This window comes from Polyodon spathula, chromosome 10 (assembly GCF_017654505.1).
Source record: "Polyodon spathula isolate WHYD16114869_AA chromosome 10, ASM1765450v1, whole genome shotgun sequence".
Taxonomy (NCBI): domain Eukaryota; kingdom Metazoa; phylum Chordata; class Actinopteri; order Acipenseriformes; family Polyodontidae; genus Polyodon; species Polyodon spathula.
Window position 1 is genome coordinate 39,016,067 of NC_054543.1, and position 22,136 is coordinate 39,038,202.

Below are 22,136 nucleotides of genomic sequence, written 5' to 3' on the forward strand. Positions count from 1 at the left end.
TTTATTGCGTATTGTGTTTTGTGACCGGTTATTAGGACTTGAGCAATACAGCGTGTGATGGTTGTCAGACCTGCAGTTTCAAGCAAATGAATTTGAGTGGAACTGTTCTACCGTATTTCGCTGAATCAAGCACAGAGTCTCTTGTCATGACTCCTCAACGGTATTCTAAGGTTGGGACGGCGCTAATATTTCTCTACGTCACTCAGTTAAGCACAGGTACTATTTTTTATTACAATTTCAAAATGAAAGTTTGCTGGTGTTTTTTTGTTTGTTTGTTTTTTATGTGTCTAGTGAAGCTTCAGATACTGTAGCAGCCTATACGGTATCAGATGGTAAACATTTGTCAAAGTGGCAAATTGAAATTGAAAACGACAAATTGCATATGTCCGTCATGTATTGATTATAGGATTTCCAGCTGCAACGTCCATATGCTAAAAAAAACAGTTGGAATTTCCAGTTTTGGTGTAAATACAACTGGCATGTAGACATGTTTCAAGATTACCTTTCGACCATTCACAAACCTCAGACGATATCCTTTTTGTATAAAATAGCAAACAATTGTGTTTACCAGTACACGCTTGTCTATTAGTCAGCCTAACGTGGGAGTACCATCATGTACAATAATTGCTACTGTATCTAACTACAGTACAAATTCTACCAATTCTAGGTTTTACTGGATTATAAGAGCAAGTGACCACTTATAAGGCTGTTGTAAATGCAAGCTTTACTGCATTAATAAACTGTATTAACACATTTGGTTTCCCATAAATGTAAAATCTGCAAAGAAAGTGTATACAAATGCATCATTTCGAGTTAAAATAAATGTGGTAAACATAGATTTAACTGGCAACTCATGTATGAACTGCCCTCAACTTCGTTGTAGTAGCGGATAGAAGCTGATAAACATGATTTTTCACCACAGTCACATTTGTGTCTACATGCATTTAGGGTACCCAAACGTAATAGAACAGGTTTAAAAGTCTGCCCACGTAAGAGGTTTTTTCTTGGTCATGCTTCTGTGCGGTACTTGTTTCCAGAAAAGTATTGTATTTATGTAAATGTGTTTTGAAAGGATGTTTATATACCTTGTTATTTCTCATTATTCTAAACTAAAAACATTTTTACGTTTTTTACATTACAATTTATTATTATTATTATTATTATTATTATTATTATTACGATGATTGCTGCTTATCTGCACTGATTTAACGCACAACAGAGAATCAAGTGAAGTGGGCAGTTGCTCTGAGATCTTTATATTGTTCCCACATTGGTTACCACTTGTTTTCTAGATCAGTTTCAATAAATACATAAATGACAGTTAATTACTTCAAGTTATTACCGTTCAAATGAGCCACTGACGATCACTCTATGACTTGTAGAACCGGCGAAATAATGTTTGAAACGCCAAGTGTCAGTGAAATTGCAGTGAACAGAGACGAAATGGCGGCTTCAAGGTGTGGGGCCCAAGTGTAAAAATAAAGCATCGTTCATTTTGAAATGGTTAAGTGTACAAAATCTAATGTTGTCTTATCAGCATTGTATTATTCATTGTTTATTTTAAAGGTACGTTAATAAGTCACAGAGCAACGATAATTTAGCCTTTGAATTATTATTATGATAATTTAGCCTTTGGTTTTGCACACAATACTGGTCAATTTACTGTATTATTATTTTGCAACAGTATCAACATGTATATATGACATATTTCTAAAATAAATGACTATTTTTTAGTTACATGAGCTGATTATTATGCAATGTTGTATTTGTAAAATTTACATATGAAATATAAATTATATAAAATATACAGTCTAAGTTGGGCATGTTTATCAGTTATACTTTTGTCCTGGTATATATTTTAAAAGTAGGCTAAACAAACTTTCACAGATGAGTAACACACTTCACCTAAATGAATGTATGGTTGCTTGTTTTCTGTGCTGCAGTCCATTCACAGTGTCTCTAATACTGTTATACTGTTAACACTCCATGCAGGATAGCTCCACAACACTCCTTTGGAACGTTTGTGTCTGTTGTCCATTTCTACCGGAGTGATCTCTGCCTTCTGATTCTGTAGGGTTGGGCATTGTTATCTGTCAAAGCTGCTGCAACAAATGGCCTATAACAATGGGTTCTGGAATTGCGGCCCAGTGCTACACTAAGCATGATTTACGCAGACACCAAGGTCTGTAAATCGTAGTTAAGAAAAATGATCAAATTCCTTTATACGTGTTTTCTGAATATGTGAAAAAGAGATGCTGGGGTCTTGGAACAGAAAGGAAATCAATCATTTGTCAGACGTTTTTTGAAAATGGCTCGTTAACAAATTGTTGGCCTACATGCATGTAATTTAAGTACCAGTAGCTTCCTACAAGGACTTCTGCCACTTTAGGTCGGGATCCACAAACTTGAAGCCCACCAGTGATGCTGGGATTAACTCTTCAACTCAAATGTCTTACACTGTATATGACTTTTCATTCTTTAGTCTGACTTGAATCTTTCAGTACTGTTTCTGCATTGTCTACAACAGTAGCACTGCTCCCAGCCTCTATCACCCAGCCTGCACCTGTTCTCTGCTTATTAAAGTCTACACAGTGTATCACCTAAAGCATATTTGGTAATTCAAACTAAAACAAAAGATATTCATATTTTATCTACAGGGTGTTTGGAGGATAAAGGGGCTTCATTATATTATAACCACAATAAAGTCTCAAAATATCAAATAAAGTACATGCAAGATGTTTAGCTCTAAGTGCTATTTATTTAATGAATGGTGCTTCAAGGACATGCATTTGAAATTAATGTTTTTTTTTTTTTTTTTTTTTGTTTCTTCAAGAGCAGTCATTCGTGGTAATTCATCTTTTACATTTTGAGGAAACAAGCTGTCAGGTAATAGGTCTAATTTCTCGTCCTGTTTTCCAGGTCTGAAGTGCATATGCCTGGTGTGTACCAATCATATTTGTGAAACTGAGGGGGCCTGTTGGAACTCAGTGATGCTGCTTAATGGAAAAGAAGAAGTTTTGAAGTCTTGTGTATCTCCTCATCAAATGAAAGGGCAAATCTTCTGCCCAAGTTCCAGTAATATTTTAAGAAGAGAATGCTGTTTTACCGATTTCTGTAACAATATAACACTGCACCTACCCAAAGGTAATTGTTTTTCTTCAGTTTTTCAATACTGTAAAAATAATCTTAATGCTGCACACTTGGTCATCAGTCACAGCATTTGAAATCATTGTATTGTCATATTGAAAGGGTAGCCTTACTCTTTTGTTTCAAACAGTATTCTATTTTCTTTCTCTAATTCCATCCTTTAATAGGTCTCCAGCGTATGCAGCCTCTGACACTGGTTCTGCTGATGCGGTTCATGTCTGCTGTCAGTGACGTAATAATGTTGGTTTAGGACACCCACAGTATTGGTGTTGTACTGTTGGTAACCATGTAAAAATACATTCATACAGTTCATCCAGAGGGCAGCTGGAGCCCCCTTGTAACATTTATATTTATGGTAGGTACAATACTTTACACAGTCAAGCTGCTTCTTTTTACATGGAGGTGTTTCGCAACACCCAAGTGTAGTTCCTTTAAATAAAGTATAAACAATATAAGTCAGTGGTACAAAGTATAACGTCTGTGTTTTAGTGCTGTATAGATTGCTCAGATTTAAATGGGAAAAAAGGCAGAGGTATCTTGGTGCTTTGTTGATAAGGACTTTGACATGTACGGATATGTACATTTCACGGGGTGCCTGCAAAGGTAGAAGGGGATGGAGTGCTTGTGGGACTTGGGCGACAGAGTGTTAGTGACAAAGTCGAACAGACGGGACAGGTCCCCTAGCGCTTGGAGGTCCGCTAGCTGCTTGAGTGGTTGTGAAGAGTAGGGGACGACATAGATAGAGGAAATCCCGGCGGGACCTGGAGGAAAAGGGGAAGAGGGGTAGGATAAGAAAAAGGCATGTAGATTAGAGCCTCGCTGAGGCTAAAGTGCACGAGCTGCGAAAGAACCCCTCTGACCTACGAGGAACCTGGGCGGCGAAGCCAGGCCTGGCCCGTGGAGTGAGACTCACCCCCCCAGAGGCTACATTATAAGATGATTAACAGGTACATTTGTATTTAAGGACTCTAATATAATACAAACACTGGAAATTGTGTTATTTTAGGCCGGATGCTGAAGATAAACTTGTTTTTATGCACTAATATCCTTTTTGTCTTGTGAAGGAGGTGAAGATGTGTGAACTACTGTACCAGTCACCACAGTTGTACTTACACATTTCTATAGATATACTTCTGAAACATTTAATGCTGGATCACGATACCACCCAAAATGGGCTGTTAAATATAAAAAACTGAGTCTAAATATCTCAGTTTTACATTTTCTTGACACTCTGTAGCCTTCTTTCTTTTATTGTTAAAAAATGTACTGTTTTTTTTACCATTATCGTACCAGTTATATTAAATGTTTCTGTAACACTTTTCTAGCAGTACTTAAAATAGACAAATCATAGAAGTGGTACTCAGTAATTCATTTAAATTGCATTTTATTTTTGTGATTATTTAGTCATTAGAGTGGCAGTCATACATGTTTTGTTAAGCTTTAGTTAATACATGCTAAAGTAAAAAAAAAAAAAAAAAAAAAGGGTATTAATGAGTCACTTCCCAGCGCTGATGAGGGAATATAGACTCCATTATATTTAGAGTGGCATTTCCTGTTGTTATATATGGCTTGCTACTCACTTGCTAAACAGATAGTGACCCAAAGGAACACTGTACATCTCCCTAATATATAGTTCTCAGCTGTGCTTGGGGATCTTTACAGTCCAGGTTTTTATTTCAATTTCTTTAAATTTACATTGCTCTTCAGTGCACATACTTAAAAACAGTGCTCACAGATTATTGCTATATGTGCACTAGAGTACAATGCACACTGGAAATAAAAACAATGGTTGAAACAAAAACCTGTAAGGGGTCTCTGAGGACTGGAGTTACTGGAGTTACTCCCATGACTGGGTGTGTGAATACAATTCACCTCAACTCAATGGGAGTTGTTTAAAGTTTCTGTTTGGGTCTCTGGTTTGATGAGTAGTTCTGGTATTAACTCCTAAACAGAATGCTTTAATTACATTTCGTATTACACTCATTTTCAACACTCCCCCTTAATAATTGTCACTAGTCCTGCAGAATATCAGATGCACAAGACATCAATATTAGTGTGCCCCGCAGGGTTGGTACAGTTTTTTTTTTACCTCAATACTTTCCTTTCCTTGGTTTGTAGCTGTATTAAACATAAGAATGAACACATTTATCAGAGTTGAATAAAATGCAATTTAAGTTGTACGGGTTTCTTGAAACATTTTATTATATTCTCAAATATTGAAAAATGTCACAAACCTTGGAGATCAGTCCTACTAACAATGCCCTGGTGAATGAACCTATATTGATTTACAAGAATGAATAGCTGTAGCCATAGATTTGTGAATGCAAAATATCCAAGGCTGTCTGCGGAAGCAATAGTGGGCTTTAATGCAAATATGATTTGCCAGAGTTAAAGTTTTTATTTTTCAGTATGAGATGTGTCAAAATACTGTTAAAATAACTTCCATTAACTTGTTGCTGATCAGCCTAGTTTACAACAAAACATATTACCATTGCAGCTTTCTGTGTATTCTTGCAATATTCATTGAACTGTTTTAAAAATGATTTGTATTCACTCTTGACCAGTTTTAACATTGGGTGCGCATAAGGTCTTCTTATTGTTATCACTTTTTAACGTGCTCACTTGTTATCAGTATATCAGAGCTCTGCTGCTTGCTTCCATCTTGGTTAGATACAGAATGCGAGGTGTACAGTAGTGAAGGCTTACCTCAATATGAATATTCATATCTATTGACCAAATGAGCTTACATCTCACAGAACACTCACTTTAGCCAGTGATATACATTGACTGGAAAACACTTCTGTGTAACAGAGAAAGGAAAATGCTGGTCTAAGGTAATTTTTAGTTGTATGCCACTCAAACTCCTAATATTGCCACTTGCCCTATATCAAACATAATTATTAGTCATTCACACAATATCCTATTACTATTTTTATGTATTTTTGTACTGAACACATAGTGCCAAATGACCATGTTTTATAGGAAATGTTAATTCAACACAAAGAAGTTTCTGCACACACATGGCTTTTAATCTGCATTATCAAAATGCTTATAATGTTCTAAGAAACCTCCAATTTTCACAGTTCTCTTGACACAAAGATATTAGTATTCCTGACTTTGATAATGTGTTTGGCTGTTGTTTGCTTGGTCTTATTAACAGCCTTGGATTACAGGAAGAGCTAAGAATTTACAGAGGTTATCTGTATCTGATAGTGCTAGTGCACATTCCATTATGTAGTTAAAGCATACACTTCTAACACTGTGCACGTACAAATGGATTGCATCTTCATTTACACAGCATCAAACCGGTAGAAGATATTCTTGGTAACCTTTAAAAATTCATTTTCTTTCTCTTCATTGCTTTATTAATTAGTCTCAGGTTCCCTAACTGTTGCCCAGAGTAACTTTTCTTTTTTTTTTTGTTAATTTTTATTCAAAGGACACCCATTACAGCACAAGCAAAACACTGTTTGAAATCCACCTTCCTGGTGTACAGTGCTACACATATACAACAGATAAGTCAAGAAGAGAGGCAAATGCATTTTAAAGAGCTAGCAGGTACTGTATACCTTGTAATGCATTCCAAACAGCCACTTTTTATACCATCTCAAGGTGGCTGTTTTGTCTTTACAGCTGAATTAATGAAAAAGATCTAGATATCAGCAACGGAAGGATGACAAAAAGGAACAGCACCACAATATCGTGGTCTAGCATGACATATCTGTCAGAAGACATTCAGTAGATCACAGAGTTTTAATTGGTCAAGAGGAAAGCTAAGAATGGAGGGCTGGCAGCAATGATACCAATATAAAAAGAGTCTCAGATGGCCATTGCAAAGTCAGCAAACCTAGACCTGCTGTGTTGTACCAGAGACTCAGATGATGGTATTGATGCCGGCCAATATATGGTATCCAGTTTGGCTAATGTAGAGTAACATATAGATGAGTGAGAAGTGATTTCCAGTATTATCCAGGCGCCAGGCATTTTGGGGTTACCAAAACCCTCAGATGACTCTGCCAGGCTTTCTCTTGGTTGCAGTGCCGACGTGACGTTGCCGCTGTTGTGACACCTGCACTGCACCCCTCCAGCATTGTGTATTGTTAGGGTTCAGACCACACCACCTAGATAGGGGGAATGTGTGTGTGTGTGTGTTTGTGTGTATGTGTGAAAAAATTTGAGTGTTCAAAGCAGGCTACTTGCCTGAATACTTCAGCTAGGAATAATGTAATAGGACTCTGGTTCTATTTTGTGGGTTTCCTGGCTTTGCCCTGCCCCCTTTAATTATGCGCAGGGCTTTTCCTCTGCCCTGCCACAGGATGTAACAAATTCCCTTTAATTATAATCTGGGCTGTATTTTTTTCACAGTGACATTTTTTATTTCACTGTCTAAAAATTGGTATTTCAAGATATTTCACACAATATTTATTAAAGCCAAAAGTACGTTTTATTAATACAAACATACAAGATTTAGATTACCAGTGGTTATTCATTCTCATAACATTTTATGATATTGCTAGGAGAAAAAGGAATTCTCAGAATACATTTTACATCTAATAGATACAGATTACCAAAGGATTTCTGACAGTTGGTCAATGGTAACGCTAGAAAACGTAGTAGATAACAGTAGATATTGTTACTTTATATATGTATTTTTTCACCTTGTTAATGCTAAATGTGTAAAAGAAAATATATACAGTTCTGACATTTGTTATGCATTTGTTGTGTTGTGCAACTCATTCTGTACCATTGAGGATCTCATCACTAGGTCACAGTGTACTTGTGCTTCAGGCTTTGTTGTAACAGAAAAATTATCATCTTGTAATGTGGTGAAAAGGCTTAAAATAGTTGGGTTTGACAGTATTAGAGTGAAGCATTTTACTTTTCCTAGTTTGCCTTCAAATCCATAAAATTGGGAGAAGCAAGTAGCGATATGTTACCCTAAAACCCTTTTTCTTTCTGTTTGATTTATTTATTTATTTTAATCTTCCTGATATTAAGTTGGGTTTTTTAAAACAGAAGTTCCAGGGTGTCTCATAAGCGATAGACGCATGCACGAGGAGGTCACAAGAAAGGTGTGGTTGAGTGAAAACGTTTTTTTTTTCATTTAGACAAAAGTGATTGTCAAAACTAAATAACACCAAAGATTTAAAACAGTAGGCAACATGACGTGTGTGTAGAATTGTTAAGAAGATGCTTACAAAAGCAAAGCATTTCGTTTTCTTTTTTTATCTGCTAGCTTCGCGTCCAGGACTTAATAAGCACAAAGAGCAGCAGAGGCTGTTTGTGGTGAACTAAAGGAGTGATATACAGTGCCTATAGAAAGTCTACACCCCCTTTCAAAATGTTCACCTTTTGTTGCCTTATAGCCTGGAATTAAAATGCATTTATATATATATATATATATATATATATATATATATATATATATATATATATATATATATACAGTGCCTTGCAAAAGTATTCAGACCCCTGACCAATTCTCTCATATTACTGAATTACAAATGGTACATTGAAATTTCGTTCTGTTCGATATTTTATTTTAAAACACTTAAACTCAAAATCAGTTATTGTAAGATGACATTGATTTTATGTTGGGAAATATTTTTAAGAAAAATAAAAAACTGAAATATCTTGCTTGCATAAGTATTCAACCCCCACACATTAATATTTGGTAGAGCCACATTAATATTTGGTAGAGCCACCTTTCGCTGCAATAACAGCTTTAAGTCTTTTGGGGTGAGTATGTACCAGCTTTGCACACAGTGTCGGAGTGATTTTGACCCATTCTTCTTGGCAGATTTGCTCCAGGTTGTTCAGGTTGGTTGGACGACGCTTGTGGACCGCAATTTTCAAATAGTGCCACAGATTCTCAATGGGATTGAGATCAGGACTTTGACTGGGCCACTGTAGGACATTCACCTTTTTGTTCTTGAGCCACTGCAGTGTTGCTTTGGCCTTGTGTTTGGGATTATTGTCCTGCTGAAAGGTGAATTTCCTCCCAAGCTTCAGTTTTTTAGCGGACTGAAGCAGATTCTCTTGCAGTATTTTCCTGTATTTTGCTCCATCCATTCTTCCTTCAATTGTAACAAGATGTCCAGTCCCTGCTAATGAGAAGCATCCCCACAGCAAAATGCTGCCACCACCATGCTTCACTGTAGGGATGGTGTGTCTTGAGGTCATCCAAGTGTCTTGAGGTATTGTATATTTACTTTATTTCCCAGATGTTGATTTTTCAGTATGCAATAAAAAACAAAACAAAACAAACAAAAAAACGTGTTTGTGTTATTTGTGCTTAATATATTTCAAGGTTGTATAGTTGATGGCAATACTCTACTCACTGTAAAGGTGAATCCTTTATGCTATTCAGATGAATCTGCTAACTTTGAGCATGCATTTACAAATTATGCACATGTTTGCATAGAGATCAAGTGTACAGTCTCTATACATCACGTGTTTGAGTTCCAGTTTTAGTGCTTGGTGCACAGCTGTATACACTACAAAAGATTTAGAAGTGAGTAGTTTTTCGAGATTTACGATTATACTGTATTTACAGTATAATCATAAATCTCGAAAAACTACTCACTTCTAAATCTTTTGTAGTCATTTTTGTATTACTTTAGTACAAATACATGTTAATTTGGATTCATATTTTTTCTGACTTTATGTGAACAAAAAGACACACATTTGCCCGTTTTCCCATTGGAAATAGTGATATTTTGAAATATTACTGTCCTAGTCACAAAAGCATAATAGCAATTTTCTATACTTTTGAGGCATAAGCAATTAGGAAATAACACTTACTACCCAGGAACAAAAATTGTGTTACATAGTGTTATACATTATTATAATTCAGCACAATATAATGTTTGCCCTAAATATGACATAAAATCTCCTGATCTATGTTTAAAACAGTCTCATAAAGGAGACTAAAAATAAGCAGTAGTACTGTAACTTTACTTAAATCTTTTATTTTTTTTCTGTTGCTTTAATCAAGGTTAGATTTTCTTGGTATGGAAATGTGCAGTTAGATCATCAAACTGTTCTGTTGAGGTAGCCTGTCTTCTCCAGCTGGCTGAAGGCATTTTAAATGCACATTTAGGCAAAAGTGCAAAAGCAAAACAAATTTCGAAAGACCTGAAGTAGTTTGTTTCAACATTTCTGACATTTTATGTCCTCAGCAGATGATGGTCTGTGCCTAATAAATTGAAAAGTCTAGGTGTTACATAGAGTAAATAGGTTGGCTGTCAAGTTCTGCTGTAATATCCACCAGGTTTAAATAGGCCAGATTATTATTGCAAACAATATTAATAATGCATTTCATAATGCTGGAAAGTGATATAAAAGCTAAATTAATGCATTGGACTGCAACTGAAAAACAAAGTTTTTTGGACATGCATAAAATTGTCACATTCAATTTTATGAACCTTAGTTACTGTAAATGAAAACTACGGTACCAACTGTGACTGTCTAAGGCTGTATGTGATTACCTTTTCCAGTGATATTGGATGAAAGAGGTTATTCCAGAAACTGGAAATTAATTTTATAAGGACCTACGTTTTCAGGGTTTTCAGTGTTGTTAATAATTTGTCAGATTTTGATGAAACTGGCATGGACATTGGATAAATAGTAAAATAAAGAATTTCCTTTTCCTTTAGTAAAATTCAAGAGGGTTTTGAATTATATATATATATATATATGGTATCTATACTATATTATATATATATATATATATATATATATATATATATATATATATATAAGATATCAGATATATATACTAGAAGATATAAAGATATGCAAAATGTTAGCTAACCACAATATTGTAATTTTAAGTTATTGTTTTAATTATGGAGACTTCTTTAAAAGTCCTTTTTGTTTTTTGGTTTTTTTTTTTAATGTGAAACATGGATTCATTTTATTTTTGGAATTAAATAAAGTATAACAACTGCTTAATTACTTAAGTATAAAAATGCTAATTTGACATTTATTCAGAAGGTAGTGATTTAGAAGGTATAGTGTGATAAGTATTTTTATAAGAGATTTAATAATTTAAACACGAGAGAAAGGCAGCCACTAGATGGCGCAACATTCTCATAAAAATTCCCATACTGTAGGTGGATTGTGGATTTACTGTGTTAGAAAACAATATTTACTATATCTTGTTAAGACAGTATTTATACAGTATTTAAAACAGTCATTTGTGAGCACTGTAGAGTTTCAGTTTGTTTATTGTGCCGCATTTTAGTACCAATTTCTGTTTGTTGAAGAATCTTGTAACCTATGCATGTTCAAGGGTTGGAATTAATACAGCATTTCGAGGCTATGCAGCCTGACGCTGAACTATTTAATTAATTGTTTTATTGATCAGTGAACTGTATTATTGACCAGCCTGTCTGAGGTGCTATTGGTTATTCATCTATCATTCATGATGTCACTCTTTATTATTCCTCATCATCTATAATGTCAATTAATAACACCAGCATTCTGTATTTGCCCTAGACATTTTTGCTGGAATAATTAGTATGCCTGCCTATTAATGATCTAAACAGAAACAACACTAGAAGATTGTCCAGAACACGCATACTAGGGTAGTAAATATTAGTGAAATTTAGATGGTATTGGCATCCCTTTAACAGATCGAATAAATGTAATGTAATGTTTTCTTCTTTTCAGTGGGGAATTTGTCTAGCTGGGGACCGTTGAAGCTGGCTGTAGTCATAGTTGTACCGGTTGGTTTACTGTGTTTGGCTGGTATTGTGGCAATCTGCACTCTCCGTGACCAGCAGTGCCCTTATAATAAGATTAAAAAACATGACGTCGAGGAGCCTTTATCTGATCACAGCTTAATGTCATCTGGGAAGTCTATAAAAGATTTGATATTTGATTTGACCACATCAGGATCTGGATCTGGTACGTAAAGCACAAGTATCACTTATTTCGATTATTTTCATTTGACTAATATGTTAGTAAAACCAACTGTACACAAATGATAACCTGTAGGAATAGTGTTATATTAATGTATATATGCCTTCATCCATACACAGATGAAAGCATTAGCTAAAACTTACGTTTCTATACATTTCTGACATGCTATCCATCAGTAATTGTATATTAAAGGTTCTGACATTTTATATTGGCCCCCAACTCCATTTTCTTAGGGTTACCTCTGCTTGTTCAGCGGACGATTGCGAGATCGATTGTTCTCCATGAAACAATTGGAAAAGGACGGTTTGGGGAGGTTTGGCGGGGGAAGTGGAGTGGAGAGGATGTGGCTGTCAAAATCTTCTCCTCTCGTGATGAAAGGTCTTGGTTCAGAGAGGCTGAAATCTACCAAACTATAATGCTACGACATGAACATATCCTGGGGTTTATTGCTGCCGATAACAAAGGTACAAACTGGAGTGCACTCCCTGAAGTTGTGTGTTTGTGTTCGGATACAAAGTCCGGTACAGATCTTTTACAGAAGCGTTCCCTTTGTGAGTTGGTTACTTTATTTGTTATGTATCCTGTAAGTTTTTTTTTCACTGTGCAATGTAGCACTCTGATGCATAGTACATACATTTTGTTTCATAAAATCGATTGAATGAAAGAATTGAAAGAAAATGCATGGTAATAATGCTAAATACATTTCGAATAACTCAGCTGAGTTTATTTTTAAATTACTAAAGGTAGTTTGAAGTGTTGGAAGTTGCCGTATGGTTGATCCATTTGTAATGCGGTTACTGATTAAGCTATTTGTATACGGTTGGGTAAGAGTACAGTGTTTACATATCTTTTTGTATTGTTAACACTTCGTTACCCCATGTTTTAATTTTAGAGAAAAACTTTTACTCACGCAACAGTGTTACAACTTAAACCACTCTGAAACATGTGTATTAATTAATTTAGCAGTATAATGAAGAAAACATGCATTACAAAGCAGCCAGAATTGGTATAACACATAGATACTGCACTGTGAGTTAAATTATAGTTAGTGGACAATGTGTGCAAATTGAAATAAGAGCTGAAGTAATTTTATGCCAAGTGGTGTTTAAAACCACTAACCATTTGTGAACTTCTATCTTTTAGATAATGGGACATGGACCCAGCTGTGGCTTGTATCTGAATACCACGAGCATGGCTCGTTGTTTGATTATTTAAACTGCCACACCGTGTCTGTGGACGGGGTAATAATATTGGCACTTTCCATTGCTAGTGGTCTTGCGCATCTTCATATGGAGATAATTGGTACCCAAGGTGAGTTCCAGAACTTCTAGTACAATCGGCTTTGTACTTTCTACTGTTTTAAAGTAATATGTCAGATCTTTAGGTCTGTCTTTCTTTGGTATACATGTTTTAAAGCCTGCATTCTCTTTCCTTCAGTGGAGAATCATATGCAGGACAACATGGTTTAACATATTTGCTATTTGTTTTTTTATCAGCAATAATTAAGGCCTGTTCAAGAAGTGTGTGTGTGTGTGCGTGTGTGCGTGTGTGCGTGTGTGCGTGTGTGTGTGTGTGTGTGTGTGTGTGTGTGTGTGTGTGTGTGTGTGTGTGTGTGTGTGTGTGCCTAGTTTTTTCAAAGCTAATGGTGGAGCCTAAAGCTTTATCATAATCATATAGGAGGCAGTGTGGTCCAGTGGTTAAAGTCCAGGGCTTGTAACCAGAAAGTCATGGGTTCAAATCCCACCTCTGCCACTGACTGACTCACTGTGTGACCCTTAGCAAGTCACTTAACCTGCTTGTGCTCCATCCTGCAGATGAGATGTCAAATCAATGTCCATTTGTAAGTTAGTCTGCATACATGCACAGTTCACAGCCTACCTCTGATGGTGATCCACTATGAAAGGTGCTATATAAAGATATTATTATTATTTATGTGTGTAACAAGTAGATGTTAACTCACCAAACATTGATGAAAAATATTACTATTTTTCACTACTATTCATAGACTATGCATTTTAACCATAATCTTTTTAGATTTTCAACTAAAAGCAAAGCAGCAATGTTTGTTAATACTTTGAAAACCTAAACTAAGTATGACATAGGCATGTAAACCTCTGAAAATCCAACTCTGAAATACTAGTGAAAATATTTTTTTGCGCCACTAGTGCTCTTTGGTGTCAAATGTTTATTATGTTGTATTACTGTGTGTACAGTGTAAGGTGTTTTAGACATGTGTAATGAGAACAGAATAGAACAATTCTCTATTTCTCCAAATATGTCTCTATCATCTCTGATCAAGGCACATGCCACATGCCTGCTAAGTTTGGTTTTCAGATTTTAGATTTAAATGTGAACAGATTGAACTACCCATATCATTCTGCTGAGAATGCAGTTACAATAAAACTTAAATGTTCACTGAAATAATTCCCCCTTTCTTTACTTAATAGGAAAACCTGCTATTGCACACAGAGACTTAAAGTCGAAAAATATCTTAGTGAAAAAGAATGGAACTTGTGCTATTGCTGATTTAGGCCTTGCTGTCAAACATGATTCAGTGACAAACATGATTGATATACCTTCAAACCACAGAGTAGGAACAAAGAGGTGAGTGTAATCAATACATTTTGAAACAGTATTTTCTTTAAAGTATAATATTTGTTTATGTAGGTCTTATCTATGTTCATGCTTGTATTTAGGAGTGAGTTTATCTTCATAGCCTGTGCAACAGAAAAATACAATTCTTATGATATTGTTTCCCCCTTTAGACAAAAGTCTACTTTACTCATTGGTATACCCTGTGATTTGCAAACTTATTCCTATGAACCATATCAACCCACAAGTCCCACAGACTTTACCTTGCTTTGGGATATTCTCTGGAGTGTTCACCCAGTGCTGTCAGATAGTTATTTTAAACAAAATGTAGTTTTTACAGCTTGTATTAGAACGATATTTATTGAACTAAACATTTTACATAGATCTATGTTTTCATCTACACCACTTCTGAAATCCATTTTAGGATCCAAAGGGATCTTTTTGGTCTGAAAGCTTGTACAGTATACTTTCAAGTTCTGTCTTCTAGGTCCCGTAAATGGTATCAACTTAATCATTCTTATTAGAAATATTGAGATCCTTTAAGATATAGTCCAGCTATGGCCAAATGTTATGCATCACCTAGAATTTTAGGATTGAAACATAATTAAAAAACAAACAAAAAAACCCAAAAAACTGTATGAACATAATTTAAATATCTTATTTAACATCTTGTAATCAAAGAGACTATAAAATGATATCACAAAAGTCTACCGGAAGCTTTCAAGTAGTGGAATATGTCATGTTAAATTTCAAAATGTCAGATTTTTCCATTGCTGTCAGTTTTTTGTTAAGTATATGGAAAACTACAAAGCGGTGTGTAATTCAATATGTTAACATAAGATTATTCAGCAGGTTTCATTTGACTTTATGAAGCAAAAGTTGTTAATTCTATAGGGTGAAGCAAAACTGTTGGTCATAGCAATAATTAGCATGTCATATACTGTAACTTATCTTTTGGAGTCAGCGATGAGTCAATGTTAAAATGACATTCCTTCAACTTTCTCTAGTGATAAGAACTGAGAATTGGACAAGAGCAGATTCAGTAGATATTCACACTCAGCGCTTTAAAAATATAAATATAGAAAAGAGCAAGGGAATGTTGGCAGTAATAAAGCTAAACCTTTGTATTCAGATTTTACATTTTATTTATTTCCTGAACTTTGGATTGCAAAATGACATTTGCTTTGAGTGAAGGCTTTCCAAAAGGATGTGTCATTGTTTATCATCTTACCAAGTGTACTGAGTTTATTTTAGGTACATGGCTCCAGAAATACTTGACGATAAAATCAATATAAACAACATTGAATCATTTAAACGTACCGACATCTACTCCCTGGGGCTTGTGTTCTGGGAATTGGTGCGAAGATGCTCTATCAGAGGTAATTCAGAAAGACATCATCAAATGAACTCAATGCAATAAACAATAGCCTGGTTAAAAGAGATTTGATTCTTTATTTATTTCCACGAGGGGAGGTTTATTTTTAACCTCCAACAGATTTTAGCATTGAATCTTTCTAAATAATGAGACTGTTGCAGAAAATATAACACATTTCAGAATATCTTTAATGTATGATCCAGGGTGTCGCAGCCCATCTCCACTGAAACAGAGGTCAAATGAGGTCAGATATCTGCGATATCCTTTTGTATTTTGAATGACAAGCAGAATATATTATTACTTTAGTCTGACTTAAAAACATTGGAAGAAAGCATTTTCAAAGTTGAATGTGATGCAGTTTTCTTGCATAACTCATAAAACGGTCATGTGTGTTTTTCAAGGAATCCATGACGATTATCAGTTGCCTTACTATGATATGGTGCCTTCTGACCCTTCTATAGAAGACATGAGAAAGGTTGTCTGTGACCAGAAACTGAGACCTAACATTCCCAACCAGTGGCAGAGCTGTGAAGTAAGTCAATTCTTTTTATTCAGAAATATAAGTATAAAAACCAAAGGTTCCTGGCTGTATAATATTAGTCATGGAGAACTGAAATAATATATTCAGGTTTTTTTATTTTTTTGCATAATACCATATCTTAAATATGATTGAAGTTATCAATTCTGTCTTGCAAATCATTTCTCACACAGACTTGAAAGTATGATACTAGCATGAAAAACTTTAAATGTAATCAATACGTACAGTAAATCTTATCGATGATGGTAAACGTGTTTCACCATCACTTCTAATAAAGTATGTTGACCTGAGTTGTTCTGATCAGGCTTTTCTCAGGAAAACTGAGGTATGCCCCTGACAATCTACTTAGCTATTGTTAGCCTGTAGGAAGTTTATTCATTATTGCCTAACCAGTATAGGGTGCAGGAAATCACACTTTGACAAATGAGAAGTAAGGTTTAATAGAGCTGTTATTGCAAAACTGTTTATTTACTGCCTGTTCTGTTTGTAATGTGATTTCTTACAATGTCTATCTGTTCACTCGTGCTTGCAATGTATGCTTTTTTTCATCCATAATATTTTTTTTGTTTTTTGCGTGGTAGGCACTCCGTATGATGGGTAAAATAATGCATGAGTGTTGGTATGCCAATGGAGCAGCTCGACTGACAGCGCTGCGCATCAAGAAAACCCTCTCAGCTTACCGTAACTAGGGATTTCAAAGTTTAGACATGCGCCTGACTGTGTGTATTCAACGTTTGTGCTACCTCAGTTATATTTAAGTGCCCAAAGCTGAACATTTTTTAAAAATTGCCGTTGCCTCAATATTGAGTAATTCACTGGCAAGCCTGATTGCATGAGTAAAATCGAAAAACAGTGTCTAATGGAGGATTTAAAAATCACCATTTATATGGATCAAGCATATTTTTGTAAGGATGTGTAGAAACTTGGTATTGTGACAATTTATATTTAGTTGTTTTGGAAGAACTGCAGTCCCTTAAGCATCTCCCTTAAACAAAAAAGTTTCAAATTCCAGTATAATTAGGCCTCAAGGACCAATCTCAGACTGGTTTAAAACACCTTGCCAGCATACTAAATATGATAAATAGTACCGTGTATTTGCCTTTGTTAAACATAGTAGGATATCTTTTTTTGATATAAAAATGAACAGGTCTACAGGGATTAAAAAAAAGAGTCATTTGCAAACCCCCGACACACACACATCATGATAAATGTAGAACTCACAAAACAGTTTTGCAGTGTAATTAAGGACAAATTGTTGGCCAAGCCATTTTCACCATGTTGACCTAAATCAAACAGTTTGCTTCCTAACTCATTAACGCATCAGAAAAAAATAACATATCTCATCCTGCAATCGCTTTCCCCCAATTAATTAATCTCTTCTTTACAAAACACTATCCATAATAATGAACACAGAACTTTCAGTGAATCTCATTAACGTAGTCAAAGACAAGATCAGAAATCAAACCCAGCACTTAAGTCTTAACATTAAGGGTTTTGCTCCTTGTTCTGTGTTACACAGATCAAAACACTTCAACTGCACAATTTAATTAAATGAAAATGATTAGGCACAACATGTTCAGAACTGTCAGTAATTTAGTGTAGTGTTTTTAACATGTTAATGTTGAATCGATTATAACCCCCCAAATCAGTGTCCTATGTCAAAGAATCATGTTTATTGTAATATACTGTGCACCCATTTACTTGTGCTACATTCATGTGAGCTAATTTTGGAATATCCATTTAATAGCTGAATAGCTATGTAGAAGCTAATAGCTAAGTGATAAATGTCTGCTAATTATGAAAGGTACTGTATTCAATGCAACAGTTTTATATTTTTGCTTCATCTACATTTGTATAAAAAAAATAAACTGGGGATATAAAGGCGTTTACAGTACGCTATGTTGAAGTGACATTTTTACTTGGAAGAATATACAGTATATACAAAACACACACACACACACACACACACACACACACACACACACACACACACACACACACACACACACACACACACACACACACACACACACACACACACACACACACACACACACACACACACACACACACACAGTCACACACACACACACACATATATATATTTCGGATATAAGGTGTAATGACACAGATGAATCTTATCGTTTGATATTCATTGAGAACAGCTAAGTTGATTGTATTAATGTGTATAATAAGTTAAGGCTTTTTAACCTTCATTGACAACATCCTAATTTAAAATCTTTAGTTTGCAAATTTTGTGATATTATTATTGTTGTTTAACTGGCACAGCAGTGTGCAGAAGTATAAATGATCTTCAGTGTAAATACATCATGTAAGGAAACAAGACTTACTGTAGTCTTTTTAACTGGACCCATCACATTAACTATTCTGGTGACTGGAAATATGATGATATAAAACTAGGCCTTTACTTTTCTTACCTTCCTAGACTTTAGGATAAGAGCAGTGCCTGCTGCCAGACCGTATTTCTGTTGTTTGAAACTGTGATTGGCATTTCACTCCAAAGACTTTTTGCACCGTTTAAGATAGTATGAAGAATGAAAATGACTAAATGATTGTACGACCTATGGCTTGAGAATGTCCAAGCAGTATTTGTATATTATGTCTGTAATACGCAGTTGTAATGAAATATTATACATTTCAAAAACACCTCTTCTGTGTCGTGGCCCCAATGTGAACAGAAAAGCTCAAAAAGAGGATCAGACTTGTCTGTTATGGAATTGAATAATGGCGTCACATAAGTGACTTACAGATATATTTGGTTAGCTTCAGTTTTCTGTAAAGTTTACCCCATTGTGCAGTTAATGTACACTGTCCTATATTTAACCCTTGCATTCCAGTTTGAATTGCTCCTTAAAGAGAATTTCTAATATGTGCTTTATAAAAAAAAGTTATAGTATCACTTTTAAAATAAATGTTAATGGTATATATACTGTAGATCAAACCTCGACAGCGTTGAAAACCGCATGTGTCTTACAGCTCAGTATAGTTAGTCATAATATGATGTAATTTTCTTTCTCTAAGACATTCCAGATAGCTGTATCAGGTTCTTCCATATATTTTAAAGTATATGGCATAGAGAAGAAGAAAAAGTAACAAATGAATTATTACGTGCTATGTTTTATTTGCATTGACTTTCACCATTACTAATTTGTATTTAATTTAACACAGGTTTATGGGGATACAACACAAAATTGCAAACTTGTCAAAGTGTTTTTACGAAGTAAAGTAATTGTATTGCTGTATATTCTTTCATTTTACTTTTGAAATAGGGGAATTGTTACTATAGATATAAAAATGGACCTGAAATACCCTATGGCACTGCAGTTAATTAATATATTTATAGCAAAAGCAGATTATTGCTTTAATAATAAAAGCACAAGTGACTGGATTATTCTGTGTAATATGTATTGTTTGTTATATTAAATGGTGGAATCTGTTATATAGCTTATTTCCTGTTTGTGTCAATACTGTGAACACTCACTGAAAGAAAAAGGTATTACGATATATTTTGCTAAGTTACATATCATTGTTTTGATTTTTCTTGTAATGTTTATTATATGAGATGTTTGTGCAAATTGTATTTTAAGTAAAGTATTTTTGAAGTATTTATTTGTTTCGATTTTTGTTGCACCTTTTCAGTCCAGTATATTTGACATTTATATTTTTTATGGTCACCTAAATGTTAACTGGAAACTGTCAGGCATATTAAAATTTATTCCAACTTTGTCTTTGAAGATTAAAGCTAAGCTTCAGTATAAGACATTATTTCATGAAATGATTTAATTAATGACCTCATCTTTATTTAAAGCTACTTTGTGTTCAAATGGTTAAATACTGATGGCTTCACAATTCGCAAGGCTACAGTGAATTGCATTTGACAGCTTTTTTTGGAGATATAAGGCAGGGGAATACATCAGAGCAGGAGGGTGATGTATGAGAACGATTGAGAGCAGACAGAAAAGTACAATTACAGTAAATAAGCCTACGAGGGATTAGCCAGAGCAAGTTTCTGTGACAGTTTATAAATGACTCGACCTTCGGTCTCGTAATTTATGACGTCACAGAGACCCTAGATGGCATTATTTTCCTGTAACTCACTGAAGACCATTTATCTATATATATATATATATATATATATATATATATATATATATATATATATATATATATATATATATATATATATATATATATATATATATATATATATATATATATATATATTTATACAGTGCCCATAGAAAGTCTACACCCCCTTTCAAAATGTTCACCTTTTGTTGCCTTATAGCCTGGAAATAAAATGCATTAGAATATTTTTCATATATCTACACATCCTACCCCACAACTTCCAAGTAAAAAAAAATATCCAAGAAATTTGTAGAAAATTAATTAAAAATAAAAACTGAAATAGCTTGGTTGAAAAAGTGTCTACCCCCTTTGTAATAGCAATTCTAAATTAGCTCATTGGCCTCCACCTGTGTTAAATTGTAGTGATTCACATGATTTCAGTATAAATTCAGCAGCTCCTGTAGGTTCCCTTTGCTGGGTAGTGCATGTCAAAGCAAAGACTCAACCATAAGCACCAAGGAGCTTTCAAAAGAACTCCGGGACAAAGTTGTTGAAAGGCACAGATCGGGATGGGTATAAAAAAATATCAAAGGCATTGAATATCCCTTGGAGCACAATTATTAAGAAGTGGAAGGTGTATGGCACCACCAAGATCCTGCCTAGATCAGGCCATCCCTCCAAACTGGATGACTGAGCAAGAAGGAGACTGATCAGAGAGACTACCAAGAGGTCAATGGCAACTTTGCAAGAGCTACAGGCTTTTATGGCCAAGATTGGTCAAAGCGTGCATGTGACAACAATATCCCAAGCATTCCACAAATCTGGCCTCAATGGTAGGGTGGCAAGAAGGCATCCACCCTTGAATCCCATTTGAAGTATGCAAAAAAAAAAACAACTCAGAGATTCTGTAGCAATGTGGCAAAAAGTTTTGTGTTCTGACAAAACTAAAATTGAACTTTTTGGCCTAAATGCAAAGTGTTATGTTTGGCGCAAACCCAACACAGCGCATCACCCAAAGAACATCATCCCTACTGTGAAGCATGGTGGTGGCAGCATCATGTTATGGGAATATTTCTCATCAGCAGGGACTGGGGCACATGTCAGGATAGAAGGGAAAATGAATGGAGCAAAGTACAGAGAAGTCCTTGCGGAAAACCTGCTGCCCTCTGCAAGAAAGCTGAAAATTGGACAGAAGTTCACCTTACAGCATGACAACGACCCAAAGCACACAGCCAAAGCTACACTGGAGTGGCTTAGGAGCAAAAAGGTAAATGTCCTTCAGTGGCCCAGTCAGAGCCCTGACCTAAATCCAATTGAAAATTTGTGGCATGACTTGAAGATTACTGTCCATCAAAACTCCCCAAGGAACTTGACAGATCTTGAACAGTTTTGTAAAAAAGAATGGTCAAATATTGCCAAATCTATGGTGTGTAGGTAAGGGGGAAAAAATCCTCATTTAAATGCATG

At 35.1% G+C, this 22,136-nt stretch overlaps 1 protein-coding gene across 1 annotated transcript; it reads left to right on the forward strand.

The window, feature by feature from the left end:
- On the forward strand, nucleotides 1-18,572 carry LOC121322436 (activin receptor type-1C-like). The gene is made up of 9 exons (XM_041262403.1): nucleotides 1-216; nucleotides 2,920-3,144; nucleotides 11,824-12,060; nucleotides 12,309-12,539; nucleotides 13,219-13,386; nucleotides 14,523-14,679; nucleotides 15,922-16,046; nucleotides 16,444-16,574; nucleotides 17,162-18,572. The coding sequence occupies exons 1-9, from the start codon at nucleotides 87-89 to the stop codon at nucleotides 17,267-17,269; spliced, it is 1,512 nt and encodes a 503-aa protein (XP_041118337.1). The 5' UTR covers nucleotides 1-86; the 3' UTR covers nucleotides 17,270-18,572.
- The last annotated feature ends 3,564 nt before the right edge of the window (nucleotides 18,573-22,136 follow it).

Bases quoted from the DNA above. Each gene is read 5' to 3' on its own strand.
- LOC121322436 (XM_041262403.1), top strand. From the start codon at position 87: ATGAATTTGAGTGGAACTGTTCTACCGTATTTCGCTGAATCAAGCACA. The intron at 16,047-16,443 runs GTAATTCAGAAA...GTGTTTTTCAAG, and splicing joins GCGAAGATGCTCTATCAGAG to GAATCCATGACGATTATCAG. The intron at 16,575-17,161 runs GTAAGTCAATTC...TTTGCGTGGTAG, and splicing joins ACCAGTGGCAGAGCTGTGAA to GCACTCCGTATGATGGGTAA.